The following is a 15,196-nucleotide window of genomic DNA, read 5'->3' as shown; positions in this document are numbered from 1 at the left end:
TCCCTTCCATTGCAGGCACTGCCTCAAGAAGGCAGCCAATATTATAAAGGTCCCCCATCATTCTGGTCAATACCTTTTCTCACTGCTACCATCAGGCAGTAACTCTTGGTTCCAGAACAATCTTTCCCACAGCTGTATGGCTCTTGCACCTCCCCTTGTCGCATTAATCACAAACTACTCCAACAGTACAGAAGGACTACCTCCACTATGGCAAGTCACTTTTTACAAAAGGACACATGAATGATTCTTATCTATCTTGTATCTATAATGTCATTTCTAATTTAATTTAAATTAGTTGACTATTAATTGATGTTTATTGGCTTTTCAGTCCATATTGGCTAGTTCTCAGGAGAATGGCCCTAGTTTACAGCGCCATTGATCAGGACCAATGTTTGAATCTTGTGCTGTCTGTTAGGAATTTGTATGTTCTCCTTATGTCTGCATGGGTTTCCTCTGGGTGCTCTGGTTTCCTTCCACCATTTGAAACCTACCAGAGGTTGTAGGTTAATTGGATGTAAATGCACGGGCCTTTGGGCCAAAATGGCCTGTTTCCATGCTGTATGTCTTTTAAAAAAAATTTAAAAGGCAAACTGCAACTTATTTTCCCCAATCAATGAGTACTTCTTTGTTTTTACTGAGGAAAGATGTGATGACTGGGGATCTCTGAGCAATCAATGCAGTGCCTTGGGAGTTTGCATTAGGAGGTTCTCAAGGTCCTGATCTGTATGAAGGTAGACAAATCTCCTGGGCTTTATTGGATCTATCCAAGTATACTGAGAAGCTAGAGAGGAAATTGCAGATGTCCTGGTTGATATTTGTGAGTTGTCATTATAGGTGAGGTGCTAGAAGACTGAAGGGCGGCAAATGTGCCTCCATTCAAGTAAGGCTGCAGCAAAAAGTGGGTACCGCAGGCCATAGAACCAAATATCAATGGTGGTGAGTTATGCAACTATTCTGAGGGAGAAGGTATATATGCACTTTAATGGACAAGGGCTGATTAGAATAATGAGCATGATTTTGTAACTGGGAGGTCATGTGTCACAAATCTAATTGAGTTTTTTTTTTAAGATGTGACCAAGATGTTTGAGGGTAGAACTGTAGGCATGTATATGGATTTCGGCAAGGCATTCAATAAGGGTCTGCACAGTAAGCTGCACTGGAAAGTTAAATCAAATGGGATCTACGATGAGATGTCAGAATGGATAGAAATTGGATTCATTATATATAGTAGAGGATGATGATGGAAGGCTGTTTTACAGGGTTTGGTGCTGGGCCCACTGTATTTTGTCATCTATATCAATTATTTAGGCTTTACAAAACTAGAGCGTTCCTATGAAACCTTTAGTAAGCCGAAATGGTGTAAAGCGAAGACCCATTCAAATCTTTTCATAAGAGCAAACACAGGTTTCTTTGTAAAAGCTAAAAGTTTCGTAAAGCAAGTATTCATAAAACGGTGTACACCTGTAGTATGTTCCTTATCACAATTGGATTTGAGTACGGGGGTAAAGACCTCTTGTAGAATTGCATAAAGGTCTGGTGAGAGCACCAGCAGAACATTGTGTAGAGGGATGGTTTCCTCATCTTGGGAAGAATATCTTTTCAGTAGAGTGGGTTTAATGAAAGTTTCAGGTTGCTTTCTGCAATGGGATTTTTTTTTTGTTGAGTTTAGTAGAATGTGTTTGATCTCCTAATTATACAAAATTATGGGCTTGACAGAAGGGGACGTGTGCGTGCATATGTCGCCGATAAGTCATCCGTCATTACATATTTCTTCATCCACAGTCTTGCAACTCAGCATTCCACTGGCGTTCCAGTGGAGCTGATATGTAGGGGAATTGATGGTCATGGGTTTGGAGCAAGAAAGCCGTAGTGAGGGAGAAGATCACCCATTATCATGTTGCTTTGCGTGTCTTTTATGCACCCACCCATATCCACCTATTAGATGTTAGGCTGTGCTCCTCCCACCAGATTTAGCTGTCTGCCTGATTTACGGCATTCCAAGGTGGGCTCAAGCATGAAGCATTGACTGCCTTTTTAACTTCCTTTTGATGTTGTGTGACCTGAATTTCTCCAGCAGTTTTGTGAACTTATGCAGTTTATTTTGTGGATATCACTCTTAGGTTTGCAACTCTAATTAAAGATGTAACCAGGATTATAACAAAACTGAATTATCTGATTGAAAATCTGATTATTATTGGTAGAATTGCTGTGGTAATTGCTGAATTTTCTTTTTCTCTTCTGTAATTTAATTTTTGTTATCTTTTTAATTTGGACATACAGCACAGTAACAGACCCTTTCAGCCCACAAGACCAGCTGCCCAAATACCCCAATCAACCAACAACCCCTCCCCCTCTGTTTTGAAGGGTGTGAGGAAATCAGCGCACCCAGAGGAACCCATGCAACATGAGGAAAATGTGCGGACTCCTTACAGCACAGGATCAGAACCCTGGCACTGTAATAGTGTTGCGCAATCCATGCTACCCTCCTCATAATTTTAAACGTTGTCAATTTAGATCAGCCAATCTCAATTTTTTTTGGCTATGGCCTCCTTCCCTGTAAAGCAGGGGTGTCAAACTCAAATTCACGGAGGGCCAAAATTAAAAACTTGGACTAAGTCAAGGGCCGAACTAAATATTTATTGAAAATTTTCAACAACATCTGCAAGTTTTCTCTTCTTTCAACATATGTAATGTTAAACTTTAGGATATAACTTTAGGAGGATAATGTTACAGGTCAGGAGTAGGTAGCTCAAGTTCACCCTTTGCTTGACCTGAGGGAAACATATTTGGTCCCTGTGGAGATGTAGTCAGCATTCACAGGCTGTGTCCATTTTGACCTGCATCAAGACTCAGCATTTCCTGCTCACTCCTCAGGCTCTAGGCCTCTATTCACCCTCGACCCACCATCCCTCTACCTGACCAGTCCTTTACCCAACCTCTACTCACCCCTCACTCCGCTCGCTCTGCCTCTACCCACCCCATCCTATACATGCCCCTCGACTGCCTCTCCCCTCAACCTGTTCCTCCCTCTACCTGTCTCTCATCCTCTAATCACCCCTCCCCTACTCGCCCTGCCCCTCCCCTTTTACCTCTTCCCTATCCACCCCTCCTTCTACTCATCCCTCCCTCTAACTGCCCCTCGCACCACCATAACTTCCCCTGCCCATTACTCCTCACCTACACCCTCTGCCCACCCCTGCTTACCCACCCACTCAGGCCCAGCGCGCTGCCGATCAGCCTTTGCGGACAGCCACCATCTCTCTCTTCACGTGCAGGGCCGAACCAGCCGTCCCTGGGGTCCGCGCGGGTGCAAGCGCTGAAGGCCGTGGCGACCGGGAGAAGTGCACTCGCGCTGTGGAAGGGCCGTCCGGTGCCAGTCGTGCGGGGCTCGCGCTGCCCAGGGGCCGTGCGCAGCCTGCCGTGCCCATTGCACTGACAGGAAATTACGGGCGCTCGCCCATCCGCCGCACCGCTCGACAGGTGGGAGAAGGGACTGGTTGTGCGGGGAGCCTTCCAACTGGCTTGCCGGCTGATGACATCGACAGACTTCTCGTGTTACAATTTCTCGTGTTACAATGGGGAAGGATGTGCAATGAAGGGGGAGGATGGTGGGGGTGACATTACCAAAAAACAGCATCGGCTCTCGCTGCAGGGCGGGCCACCTCTAATACATTTTTGAAATGATCTTGCGGGCCAAATATAATTATATCGCGGGCCAAATTTGGCCCACGGGCCAGAGTTTGACATGTGTGCTGTAAAGCAATCGTTTAGTTGGTTTCTTTTGTACTTCTCTCCTACAGACTACATAAAAACACACAAAAAAAAATTGATTTCAGTACAGGGCCCTCCATTAAATGTGCAGTGGCCCCCTAGGGAGAGTATATGGCTCCCTCTTGAGAATGGGTGATTTCTATCATTGCATTGGTGTTTGGTTCATCAGCAACAATGTGAAAAATTATTCCAAATTGTCCATAGATTGTCTATTAGGTGAGCAGATAATGTATTGTCCTTCCAGATTTGTGGGGCAATTGTGTTTATTGCTGTAATTAGTGTATTGATAATGATGAAGTGTGCACAGCAGCATATGTGATGGTATCTTTTCAACCTGTCATGCTCACAAATGAACTTGTTCTCAAATATCCAAAATTGGTATTTTAAATTTAATTTTTACGGTTTCACTCAGGCTCAGAATTCTTTGTTCTGTTACCAAAATGATGCCAATGAATCAGTTGCAGTGTTGCAAGCTTTACTGTGTTAACAAAAATGTTTTAATTGTTTCAGTTCTCTTTCATTACTGACATTTGACATTTGTGAACGTGCTATTTAATCTTGCTGTGTTGATTTTCCTTCTGTATGATGATAATTAGTAAAAACTCAAATCCCCCTTATACCTAAATGGTATTTTGTAAATTCAACAAAATTTTGGAACAATTAGCTGTAAATTGTTGCTTAATCTCGAATCTATTTGGTGTGTACGGAATTTGGTGTGTACGTAATTTGGTGTGTACGTAATTTGGTGTGTACGTAATTTGGTGTGTACGTAATTTGGTGTGTACAGAATTTGGTGTGTACAGAATTTGGTGTGTACAGAATTTGGTGTGTACAGAATTTGGTGTGTACAGAATTTGGTGTGTACAGAATTTGGTGTGTACAGAATTTGGTGTGTACAGAATTTGGTGTGTATGGAATCAAAATGTTGAATGTTTAATCCTCCTTTCTATTACTCAGGAAACGTATGAGAATATTCCTGGACAATCAAAGGTGACGTTCCTTCTACAATCGCTCAGGAATTCTGCAGCTGCAGAGGAGGTAATTATCAAAATCTTCAGTTTGCTAATTGAAATGTAGGATTAGGGCTGAGTTTAGTTCAAGTTGAATGTTTTTCATCTCAGTGATCCAGAAAACAAATCAATGGGGGATTTTTAAACTGTAGTTTGCTGTGACTCTGTGTCTAAATCTGTTCATACCATGGAGTGATCCTGTTTTGCATGGAGCAAGGAAACCGAAGAGGGTAACCTGACAGCACATACAAATGTGTATCAGAGACATGGGTCCGTGTCTTCCTTCCTCCAGTTCTCCAACCCCTCCCCTTCTATCAGAGCTATCTTTCTTTTTCTCCCTTATCACTTTTTAGCTTCCTTCTTTTCTACTCTCCCACCTGTATCCATGTATTATCTCTTACCGGTGAGCCCACCCACCCCCCTCACCTTTTGATTCAGGTGTCTACCTGATTTTTGACACACCTCTGAAGACTGGCTCCGGCCCAAAATGTCAACTGCCTTTTATGTTCCATGATTTGCTGAGTTTCTCTGGTATTTTTTTTGTACTTCAGAAGGCATAGATGGTCAGTATCTTTTTCCCATGGTGGCAAACGTATCAAAAATTGAAGAATTAACCCCAGAGGAGGCAGTTTTAAAAGTGATTTGAGATCATGTTTCATTTATTAGTGTGGTTGGTGTCTGGAACGCTGCCATAGGAGATGGTGAAATTAGATACAGATACTATGTTCAAGAAACATTTCGACGGGTACTTGAAGTAGTGAAGTATATGATTTTAATGTGGACAAATGGAATGAGAGTAAATGGCAAAATGTTGGGATAGATGTGGTGGAGTGAAGGGCATATTTCTGCTCTGTATGACAATACTTATTTTCTGAAGCATTTCCTGAGGAAAATCAACTATTTTTTTGTACCTTTCCCTCCCCCCCCCCCCCATGAATTTGCTGTGGGAAATCCTGCTTCCTTGTAAAAGTTCTCTAATGTTGGCATTTGAGCAACTTTCTTTGAATTGTGAGAAGTGGGGCTTGCTGTGCACATTGTTGCATCACATGCAACAATGTAAAGATTGACATTACATACTGAAAAAGAAATGATGTATATTGGTTTCCTTTACAACATACAGAATCTTGTGTATTATTGAAGAACCACTGATTAAGAAAGGAGAAACTATATTCAATGTTCATAGTTAAGGTCAAAAGAACTGAAGGATAGATGGCAAATGTAATAAAGTATCCAAATTGTGATTTGCATTAGCAAAAGGCCTGGTGGAAACTAATCCAATGTCAATTTACTAGAATGTTGCCAGATCTTCAGGGATTGAGTTACAGGGAAAGATTAAACAAGTTGGAGGTGAAGTGGAATGAGGGGAGATTTGATAGAGGTTTACAAGATTATGAGGGGTATAGACATAGTGGATTTTAAAAGGCTTTTTAAATATGAGAGGTCATAGTTTTAAGCTGAAAGGGGAGAGGTTTAGGGGGAACATTAGGGAAAGGTTTTTCACTCAGAGTGGTGAGAGTATGGATTGCCGCCATCTGATGTGGTGAATACAAGCTCTATCATATATTTCAAGAGTAAATTGTATAGGAATGTGGATGTGAGCGGACTGGAGGGTTATGGTATGAGAGCAGGTCAGTGGGTCTCGGGAGATGGTTGGCACAGACTAGAGGGACTGAATGGCTTGTTTTCAGTGCTGTAGCGTTCTATGGTTCTAATTTTTTTTAATAGTTGCAATCTTGAAAAAGTATACTTTCAGGGCTTTGAATCAAAATTGGGGTGAGTGGAATAAATTGGAGAGGTCTTTTAGATTATCAGCCATCTCCACCTGTATAGAAACATAATTTGAGATATATAAATGATTCCTTCACTTCTCTGTGGAAGATTTTATAAATAGGCTTTTCTTTCCTTTCAGGTAAGGCAGATGGCTGCTGTTTTAATGCGGCGAATGCTTTCTGCTTCTTTTGAAGAGGTATTTCCAAGTTTAACCCCTGATGTGCAGAGTGCTGTCAAAACTGAGCTACTTCTGGGCATCCAGATGGAAGGATCTTCTAATATCAGGAAAAAGACCTGTGACATTGCAGCAGAGCTCTCTAGAAATTTGATTGGTTAGTACCTTGCAATATCTTCACTCAATTCAAGGATTGAAGTTGTAATTTAAAAGTGAAGGGAAAAGCAGGAGGAATGTAAGAAACCTTTTTAACACTGAGGTTAGTTAACACGTGGATCAACCAGGGCTTTCAAAATGACATGCACTTGCAGGGAAACTATAGTTCTGAGGACAGAGCAGTAGATTGGGACTGAATGATTGCCCTTATAAGGAACTAGAATGAGCATTGGGCCAATGGCTTGCACACCATTGCTCATTTAAGTCCACTTGAAGTGAAGAACAGCATTAATAAATCTCTAAGTAACATAGGACAATTGAGTAATTGAAGAGAATTTGCATTACATTTTATATTGTGCACTAAGATCCCAATTCTTGCCACTCTAGGCAAAGCATTTCCTTTTCAGATGACTGTTTGATATATTTTCTTGTATCAATTTTATCTGTATTTCTTCATCCCATGGTCAGAAACATTTTCTTGGCATCTGCCTTGTTAAAACCTAGTTCATTTTTGGAGATTTCTATTGAATTGCTCCATTGCCACTTGAGCAAAGATCTGTCTCTTTGGCATTTCTCAATAGTTAACCCTGCTCTTGCATAACCACTTTCCATGACTAGCCTGCTGGAGTTCTTTCGTGCAATCTCTGTATTCCTCTGTAATCAGGGCACTGTCTGATTGTAGATTCCAAAACCTTACCTGTGCTTCCTTTTCCTTTATGACCATATATTTCACCTCGCTCTTGCCTTGCCATCCATATCCTTCCTTTCCATTGGAACATGCCAGCCTGAACTTTAATTAGTTGCTCCTTTTTTAAAAAAAAACTGCTGAACATCAGTAAAGGGAATGCTCAACAGCAGCTACTTCCATATTACCTTTTCCTCCTAGATTATGTCTAATACCAACATAATTTTTCTTCCCCCAGTTTAGTACTTTTCTACAAGACCCGAGCTTTTCCATAATTATCTTGAAAGTTAAGGAAGTATGATCACTATTCTCAAAATGTTGCCCCACTGAATGTCTGATCACTTGGTTTGATCTATCCCATTCCTGGTTGGGCTATCTACAGATTGTTTCATGAAACTCACAGAGATGCACTTAACAAGCTCTGTGTCATCTAAACCTCTATCACTAAGGACATCCTATCAAAGTGGTTACACCTTTCTCATTTATAATCTCTACCCACCCAGCATCATTAGTTAAGCCCACCATTATTATTCTCTGTCTGTAGCTATGACACTCCACCCAATTAGCGATGGGAAACCTCCACCTCTTTTAGCTCCTCTATCCCGTCTGAAACAATGAAACACAGGAACATTGAGTTATTGTGTAAAAAATCTTTTCTTTCCTGTTCTTGTGCATTGAGGGCCAAATCATAAATTATGGTTTTTATCTTTGAATTGTTCTGTTCCACATGTTATCTTTGCAATTAACCTGTCTGATACATGCTAATTTAAATTCCCAAAGCAGATTTTCACGTGGAAAGATGCATGGCAAATGCCATCACCCTGGCTCTTCACTCAGTCATTGAACACCTAACACCTGGATGCCATGGACATGAATGTTAGATGACTATTTGTAGACCATATCTTTACCTTCAGTATCATAATCTCGAGCAAACTCATCCCTAAGGTTCAAGATCGAGACCTCTGTGCCTCCCACCCCCCTGCAACTTGATCTTAGACTTCATGTCTAAAAGTCTACAATCAGTGAAGATAGGTGGCATCTTCTCCACATCACACTCAACACTGACTGCCTCAGCATTCTAACGAAGTGCTGTCATTATCCTTTCAGACAAGTGAGGCAATGTTAAGTGTCCAGGATAGGTCACTTTTTTTAGTTGACTCTGAGAAACTTGGTGCTCTCCAATACTGAGCTAATAATGGGTAGTGGAGGGTGCTCATCCCTGGTCCTCCTGAAGTCCTCAATCATTTACTTTGATGTCCACATTGAGACTCCGGTTTTACTTTTGCACCATATTACTAGATTTTCTACCTCTCTGTATTGTGACTCATTGTAGCTGATGAGGCCAACTGCTGTTTAGTCATCTGACTCTGTTGGAGCTGGATCTGGCATGCACTTGTGGAGTCGGTAGCATGAGCAGGAGCGGGCTGAGCACACAGTTCTGATGTGTGCCAGTGCTCAGTGTGAGATTCTGCTGCCAACTTGGACAGACTGTGGCCTTTCTGTATATATATAAAAAAAAAAAAAGTCCAAAATCCAGTTGCAGTGTGTGGTGTGGAGTAAAACATGAAATTCTGCAGACATTGATCTAAAAACAATGCTGGTGAAACTCAGCAGGTAAAACCGCTTACTTTATATAGCAACAGTACAGATACAGCTCTTCATCAGAGTATTTGCTTATACCTTGATAAAGGACTCAAGCCTGAAACATTGGTTATGTATCTTTTTCTTTGTCTACTGTTTGTCCTGCTGAGATTCTCTAGCATTGTGTTTTTACAGAGAGAATTGTTGAGTATCTCTAACAATCTCAGTTGGTCTGCACAATCCTTCAGTATGTGACCGGGTATGCTGTCTGATCCCTCTGTCTCCTGTGGGTTCAACATGGATAGGATTCTCCTCCTTGTCCACATCTATGCAAGGGGTCTGTTCTTCAGGGGGATTTGCATCTTTCTTTGGATCAGCCTATTCTTCACATTGAACCATGCGTTGAAGATGTTCAATCTGTCTAGTAAGGAGGTGTCAGCGTCATTGACTCACAAGGTTGCCTTGTGATCGGTTATTGTTTTGATGCCTTGCCACTTGCACCTCATGGTGCCAGTGTCGCATAGATGTCTATGGATCCTGTATGTATCCACTCTTGCCTTCAGATTACACAGGAGAATTCAGCTCTGGTTGATATTGGGGGAAACATCTCCTGTCCTGTAGGCTGCATCTCAAGCTCTGAGAAATCCATGGATCTTTATGCCCAACCAAGAGACTAAAAGGCTAGTGGCATGGAGCTAAGCCAACAGATCTTGATGCCATTAAGATGAAGGAGTTGATCATTGATTTCCAGGAGAGGGGGCAGAGTCTGCATCTCTCTCCATATTAATGGCACTGAAGTGGAAAGAGTTTTCCTTAGAACTTCACAATAGATATTGCCAATGACTTGTCCTGGAACAATTGCGTTAATGCGACTTTCAAGAAAGCGCACCAACATCTCTATTTTCTCTATAGACCAGAGGAGTTCAGCAGGCCTCCCATGTCTCTTTTTTGAAATTTTTATTTAATTTTACATGTGCATTAAAAAAATCTTGTACATAAATTTCTTATTCAAAAATATTAAAAATTAATACTGTGATTTTTTTTTAATTTCCCCTCCCCCCAACAGCCCAATAGAAAAGATGGGGGAAAAAAAGAGAACACATGGATAATATTTATAAAAACTTTCTAAAACTGTCAAATAAAATCTAACATATCTTAATTTTTAGAAGTCAAAAGAATAAGGTTGGACGATTACAACTTAATTCCTACATTTGTAAATGTGATTCCCAAATCTTTTGAAAAATTTCAAATTTATTATGTAAATTATATGTAATTTTTTCAAGTGGTTGAAACTACCTATTTTAGTATGCCATCTATCGATTCCCGAATACACATCTGATTTCCAAGTTAATGCCTCACACTTTCTAGCTACTGCTGGGGTTATTTTAACAAATTCTTTTTGGTATTTATTTAATTTCAATTTCAATTCTGTGTCAAAAATATTCCCAAGTTTAAAAAAAAAAAAAAATTGGATCTTGAGGAATATTAACTTTTGAAACTCTTTCCAAAAATAAATCCAGTTCTATCCAAAAGGGTCTTAATTTTGTATTCTCATGTAGAAAAGTACCTATTTCTTTATTACATATAAAACATTTTTCTGAAAAATTAGAATTTAATCTATTTAATTTCTGCAGAGAAAGATATAGTTGATGTAAAAAAAAAAAATTATATTGTACCATTCTATACGGACATTAACTGTGTTTAGTCATACTATCCTGACAAAGATCTAACCAAGTCTCCTTTTGAATATTTATTTTTAAATCTTTCTCCCATCTTTGTCTTGATTTATGAACTCCTGGTTTATTCATTCCTTTTTGCAAAATTGTATACGTAACTGAAATAAACTTTTTAATATTTATATCTGTAATTAATTGTTAAAAATAACTTTGTTCATGTAATGTCAAATCTGGACTTAAATTTTCTCTTAAATATGCCTTTAACTGATAATAAGAGAATATTGTATTGTTTTGTATTTCATACTTTTCAACTGCTCAAATGTCATTAAAGTTGAACCTTGAAAACAATCTTTTATTGTCTTAATTCCTTTGTTAAACCAAATATCAAAAAGTTTATTATTTATTGTAAAAGGAATAAGTTGATTCTGATTCCGTATCATTCCTGTTATCTGAAAAATTCTTATGCCCATTTCAAAATTTATTTTACTCCATATTTTAAAAATGTTTTAACAAAGGAATATCTCTATCTCCAATAAGAACTTAACATTCCATTTATATATAAAATTCTCTGATTTCTATTTTATTCATTTCTATAAAAATCCATGCTGGCTTCTCTCCCTCTTGGAAAAAAAAGTAGAGAGAAAAGTCGATTGTGCTGCTCTCTAATAATTTTTAAAATTTGCTCATTGTAGTCCTCCTAATTCAAATTTCCATGTTAACTTTTCTAATGCAACTCTTGCCATTTTTCCTTTCCAAATAAATTTCCTTACATACTTGATTAGTTCTTGAAAAAAATTTGATGGTGTGGTGACTCACCAGAAGGTAGGCAAACCAGCCCTGCTTGTAAGCCACGCGGCAGGGCAGCCGGCCAAAATGGCGCCGTCAGGGGTTTCCCTTCCTTCCAGCTCAGAGTTCAGAAACCCAAACTTGGGGACCATGTGACGCCCAGATGACGTCAGCTCCCTCCAACACGGTTCTCAGCCAGGTCCGGGCTGGGAATATAAGTGCAGCCCAGCAGCCTGCAATAAACTAGTCTGCTCACTGAGCTCAACCCATCTGGTTGCGTGTGTTATTACAGGAGCAGTGTAGCCGCCGCTACAATTGGTGACCCCGACTGGTTCAAACTTCTTTGAACCCATCATGAACGAGTCTGGGATCAGCTCTATAGCCGTGAAACTGCCTGAATTCTGGGTTCACGAGCCGGAGACCTGGTTCGTCCACATGGAGGCCCAGTTTCACCTCTGCCAGATTTCGTCCGACACGACCAAATTCTACCATGTGGTCGCTGCCCTGGACCAGGCCATCACCAGACGCGTGTTGCACCTTATTCAGCACTCACCTGCAGTGGACAAGTACGAGACCATCAAGCGAATGCTTACCTGGTCCCTCAGACTATCCAGACACCCAGCATGCCGCTTGGGTGCTGCACCTCACGCCCTGGGGGACAGGTTCCCGATGGAACTGATGGACGAGATGCTCGTACTCATGGGTGAGCACACCAACTGCCCATTTTTCGAGCGCTTCTTCCTCGTACATATGCCTGGGGACATTCGGCCGCTGCTGGTTCAGGAGAGCTTCACTGACCCAAGGAAGGTCGCTGAGAAGGCCCAAGAACTATGGCTCGCACGATTCTCAGAAGACTCAGTGGTCCAGCAGGTCACTAGGCACGGGCACGACAACGCCAAGCCCGTCCCTAGTGCTGCGGTAGAGCACCCGGCCCCTACAAGGTCCCCAAGAGCATAACCAAGGCCACAGCATCTGCTTCAGGCCTCTGCTTCTACCACCAGCGCTGGGGAACCAAGGCTCGGAAGTGTCGTCAGCCTTGCTCGTTCCAGGGAAACGACCAGGCTGGCGCTGTTGATGGCTGCGACGGCTGGCCAAGGATAAAGCCTTCTCTACCTGCAGGACTCAGTCAGCGGCCAGCGGTTCCTTGTTGACCTAGAGCCCAGATCACTGTCATACCGGCCACGCCCATAGAATCCAGGAACAGACCTCGTGAACCTCCCCTCCGTGCGGCCAACGCAATGACAATCCGGACGCATGGAGACAAGACGGTCTACTTCCAGATCGGCGAACAGAATTTAATACTTAAATATTTAATTGCATCTCTCTGCCATTTAAACTGACTTTACTTTTTACATTGCTCATAATCTGCCTTTACTATAGGCATTATTTCACTTTTTCACATTTTCTTTTATAGCCAGATACTTTCTGGTTCAGCCAAATACATTATCACATCATCTGCAAATAAACTAATCTTGGATTCTTTCCTGTTGACTTTTAAACCTTTAATATCATTATCAAGTTTAATTAATTCTGCCAAAGCCTCTATTGCTAAAATAAATAATGAAGGTGACAATGAACATTCTTGTCTATTTGATCGAGTCACTAAAACAGATTCTGATATTTACCCATTTGTTACCATTATCACTTTAGGTTTATTATATAGAGCTCTGAACCAATTTATAAATGTGGGTGCTATTCCAAATTTTCTTGACTTTAAATAAAATATCCTATTCAAGTCTATCAAACATTTTTTCAGCATCTAAAGTAACTTCTACACTAGGTTTCTCTCTTAATTGTGCTAAATGTATTATACTCATAACTTTGTAACATTGTCTGCTAATTTCATTTTTTTTTTAACAAATCCAGTTTGCCTAATATTTATTAATTTGGGTAAATATTTTGATATTCTATTTTCTAACATTTTTGATATTTTATAATTCGCATTTAACAATGAAATCGGTCTACAATGGTTTCAAAGGATCTTTCCCTTTTTTCGGAATCACTGTTATTGCTGTCTTAAATGATTCTGGTAAATCATTTGTCTCTTCCACCTGTTCCTAATACTTCCATAAATGGAGGAATTAATAAATCTTTAAATGCTTTGTAAAATTCAGGGAAAAGCCAAATTCTCCCAGGGACTTATTATTTTATAATGAACCCAATGCTTTAACCTCCTTTTAGTAAACGGAGTGACCAATATTCTTTGATTTTCTGTATTTAAATTTTGGTAAATTTGAGACAAAAATTCTTCCATTTTATTGTCATCTGACTGATATAAAATTTAATTTATTTTTTGTGATTTATAAGTTAACTGATTTGATTCTTTCTTAGTTGCTATAATTGTTGTAGAAACTTGTTCTGCTTTTAATTACCATGCAAGAACCTTGTCTGCTCTCTCCTCATAATATCTTTGCTTAGTTCTTATTATATCTTTTTATTTTGTTTGCCAAGTATTATATTTTAATTTCTTATTTAATCATTTTTTTTCTTTATTTAATTGTATATGTAAAATTTTTTTCTATTATTTCTTAAGTTGTTCTTGCATATAATCTTTTTAAATCTTAGATTTGTAACATATTATTTAATCTCTTAAATATGCTTTCATTGCATCCCATAAAACAAGCTTATTCATTACTGAATTAGAATTAATTTCAAAAAATGTTTTTGTTTTTCCTAAACTCTCAAAAATCCTTCCTTTTTATCAACATAGAATTAAATCTCTATCTATAAAATGGTTTCCCTCTATCTTTTATTGATATTGTTAAAAATAAAGGCGAGTGGTCTGGTAAAATTCTTGCTTAAAACTGAACTATTTTTACTCTTCCCTGCAATTATGCTGATATTAAGAAAAAAATAAATTCTGGAGTAAGATTCATGCCTTTTCTAATAAAAACAATAATCCCTTTTGGATGAATTCTCCTCCATACATCTATTAATCTCGTATCTTTTATTAAAGATTCTGTAACTTTGACAGCTTTAGTTTTAATATAATTTCTCCCAGATATATAAAACATGGATCAAGACATAAATTAAAGTCTCCTCCTATTAATACATGTTCATTGGCATTTGATAAATTCAGGAATGTCTTGTACACATTTCTCATCAACTAAATTTGCTACATATATATTCAAAAAAGTCCAAAGGTCAGAAAAAACTTTTCAATGTACTATTATATATCTATCTACTTGATCTGTAATAATACTTTGTATTTTAACTGGAAGGTTTTTGTTAATCAAAATTGCTACTCCTCTTGCCTTGGAATTAAAGGATGATGCTGCAACATGCCCTACCCAATCTCTTCATTTTTTGATGTTGTACTTCAGTTAAATGTGTCTCTTGTTTTAAAAAAAGCAGTATCCACTTTTATCTTTTTCATATATACCATTGTTTTTTTCCTTTTAATTGGATTTTTAATCCCATTAATATTAATACTTACAAAATTTGCTATTTCTCTCATTAATTGTTAGGATAATAAGACCATCTCTCACCAATACCTCATCACTTCCAACTTCTATAACATTATCTATAACACTTAATATCAACTATTCGAGATGTAAAGAACATAGGAAAAAGAAAGGAAATCCTG

General features: G+C 39.2%; 1 protein-coding gene across 7 annotated transcripts in view; it reads left to right on the top strand.

Annotated features, from left to right (window-relative positions):
• LOC138750708 (importin-5-like) overlaps positions 1-15,196 on the top strand; it is a 144,065-nt gene that overhangs the window by 25,113 nt on the left and 103,756 nt on the right. For 6 of the 7 annotated variants that reach the window (XM_069912778.1, XM_069912782.1, XM_069912777.1 and 3 more), the window contains 2 exons: positions 4,729-4,809; positions 6,691-6,883. In XM_069912778.1, the coding sequence (XP_069768879.1) occupies positions 4,729-4,809; positions 6,691-6,883 (274 nt within the window). The remainder of the gene's footprint in view (positions 1-4,728; positions 4,810-6,690; positions 6,884-15,196) is intronic. The other variant, XM_069912784.1, reaches the window with a different exon arrangement.

This window comes from Narcine bancroftii, unplaced genomic scaffold (genome assembly GCF_036971445.1).
Source record: "Narcine bancroftii isolate sNarBan1 unplaced genomic scaffold, sNarBan1.hap1 Scaffold_235, whole genome shotgun sequence".
Lineage (NCBI taxonomy): Eukaryota > Metazoa > Chordata > Chondrichthyes > Torpediniformes > Narcinidae > Narcine > Narcine bancroftii.
This window is presented reverse-complemented; position numbering and strand designations above follow the sequence as displayed.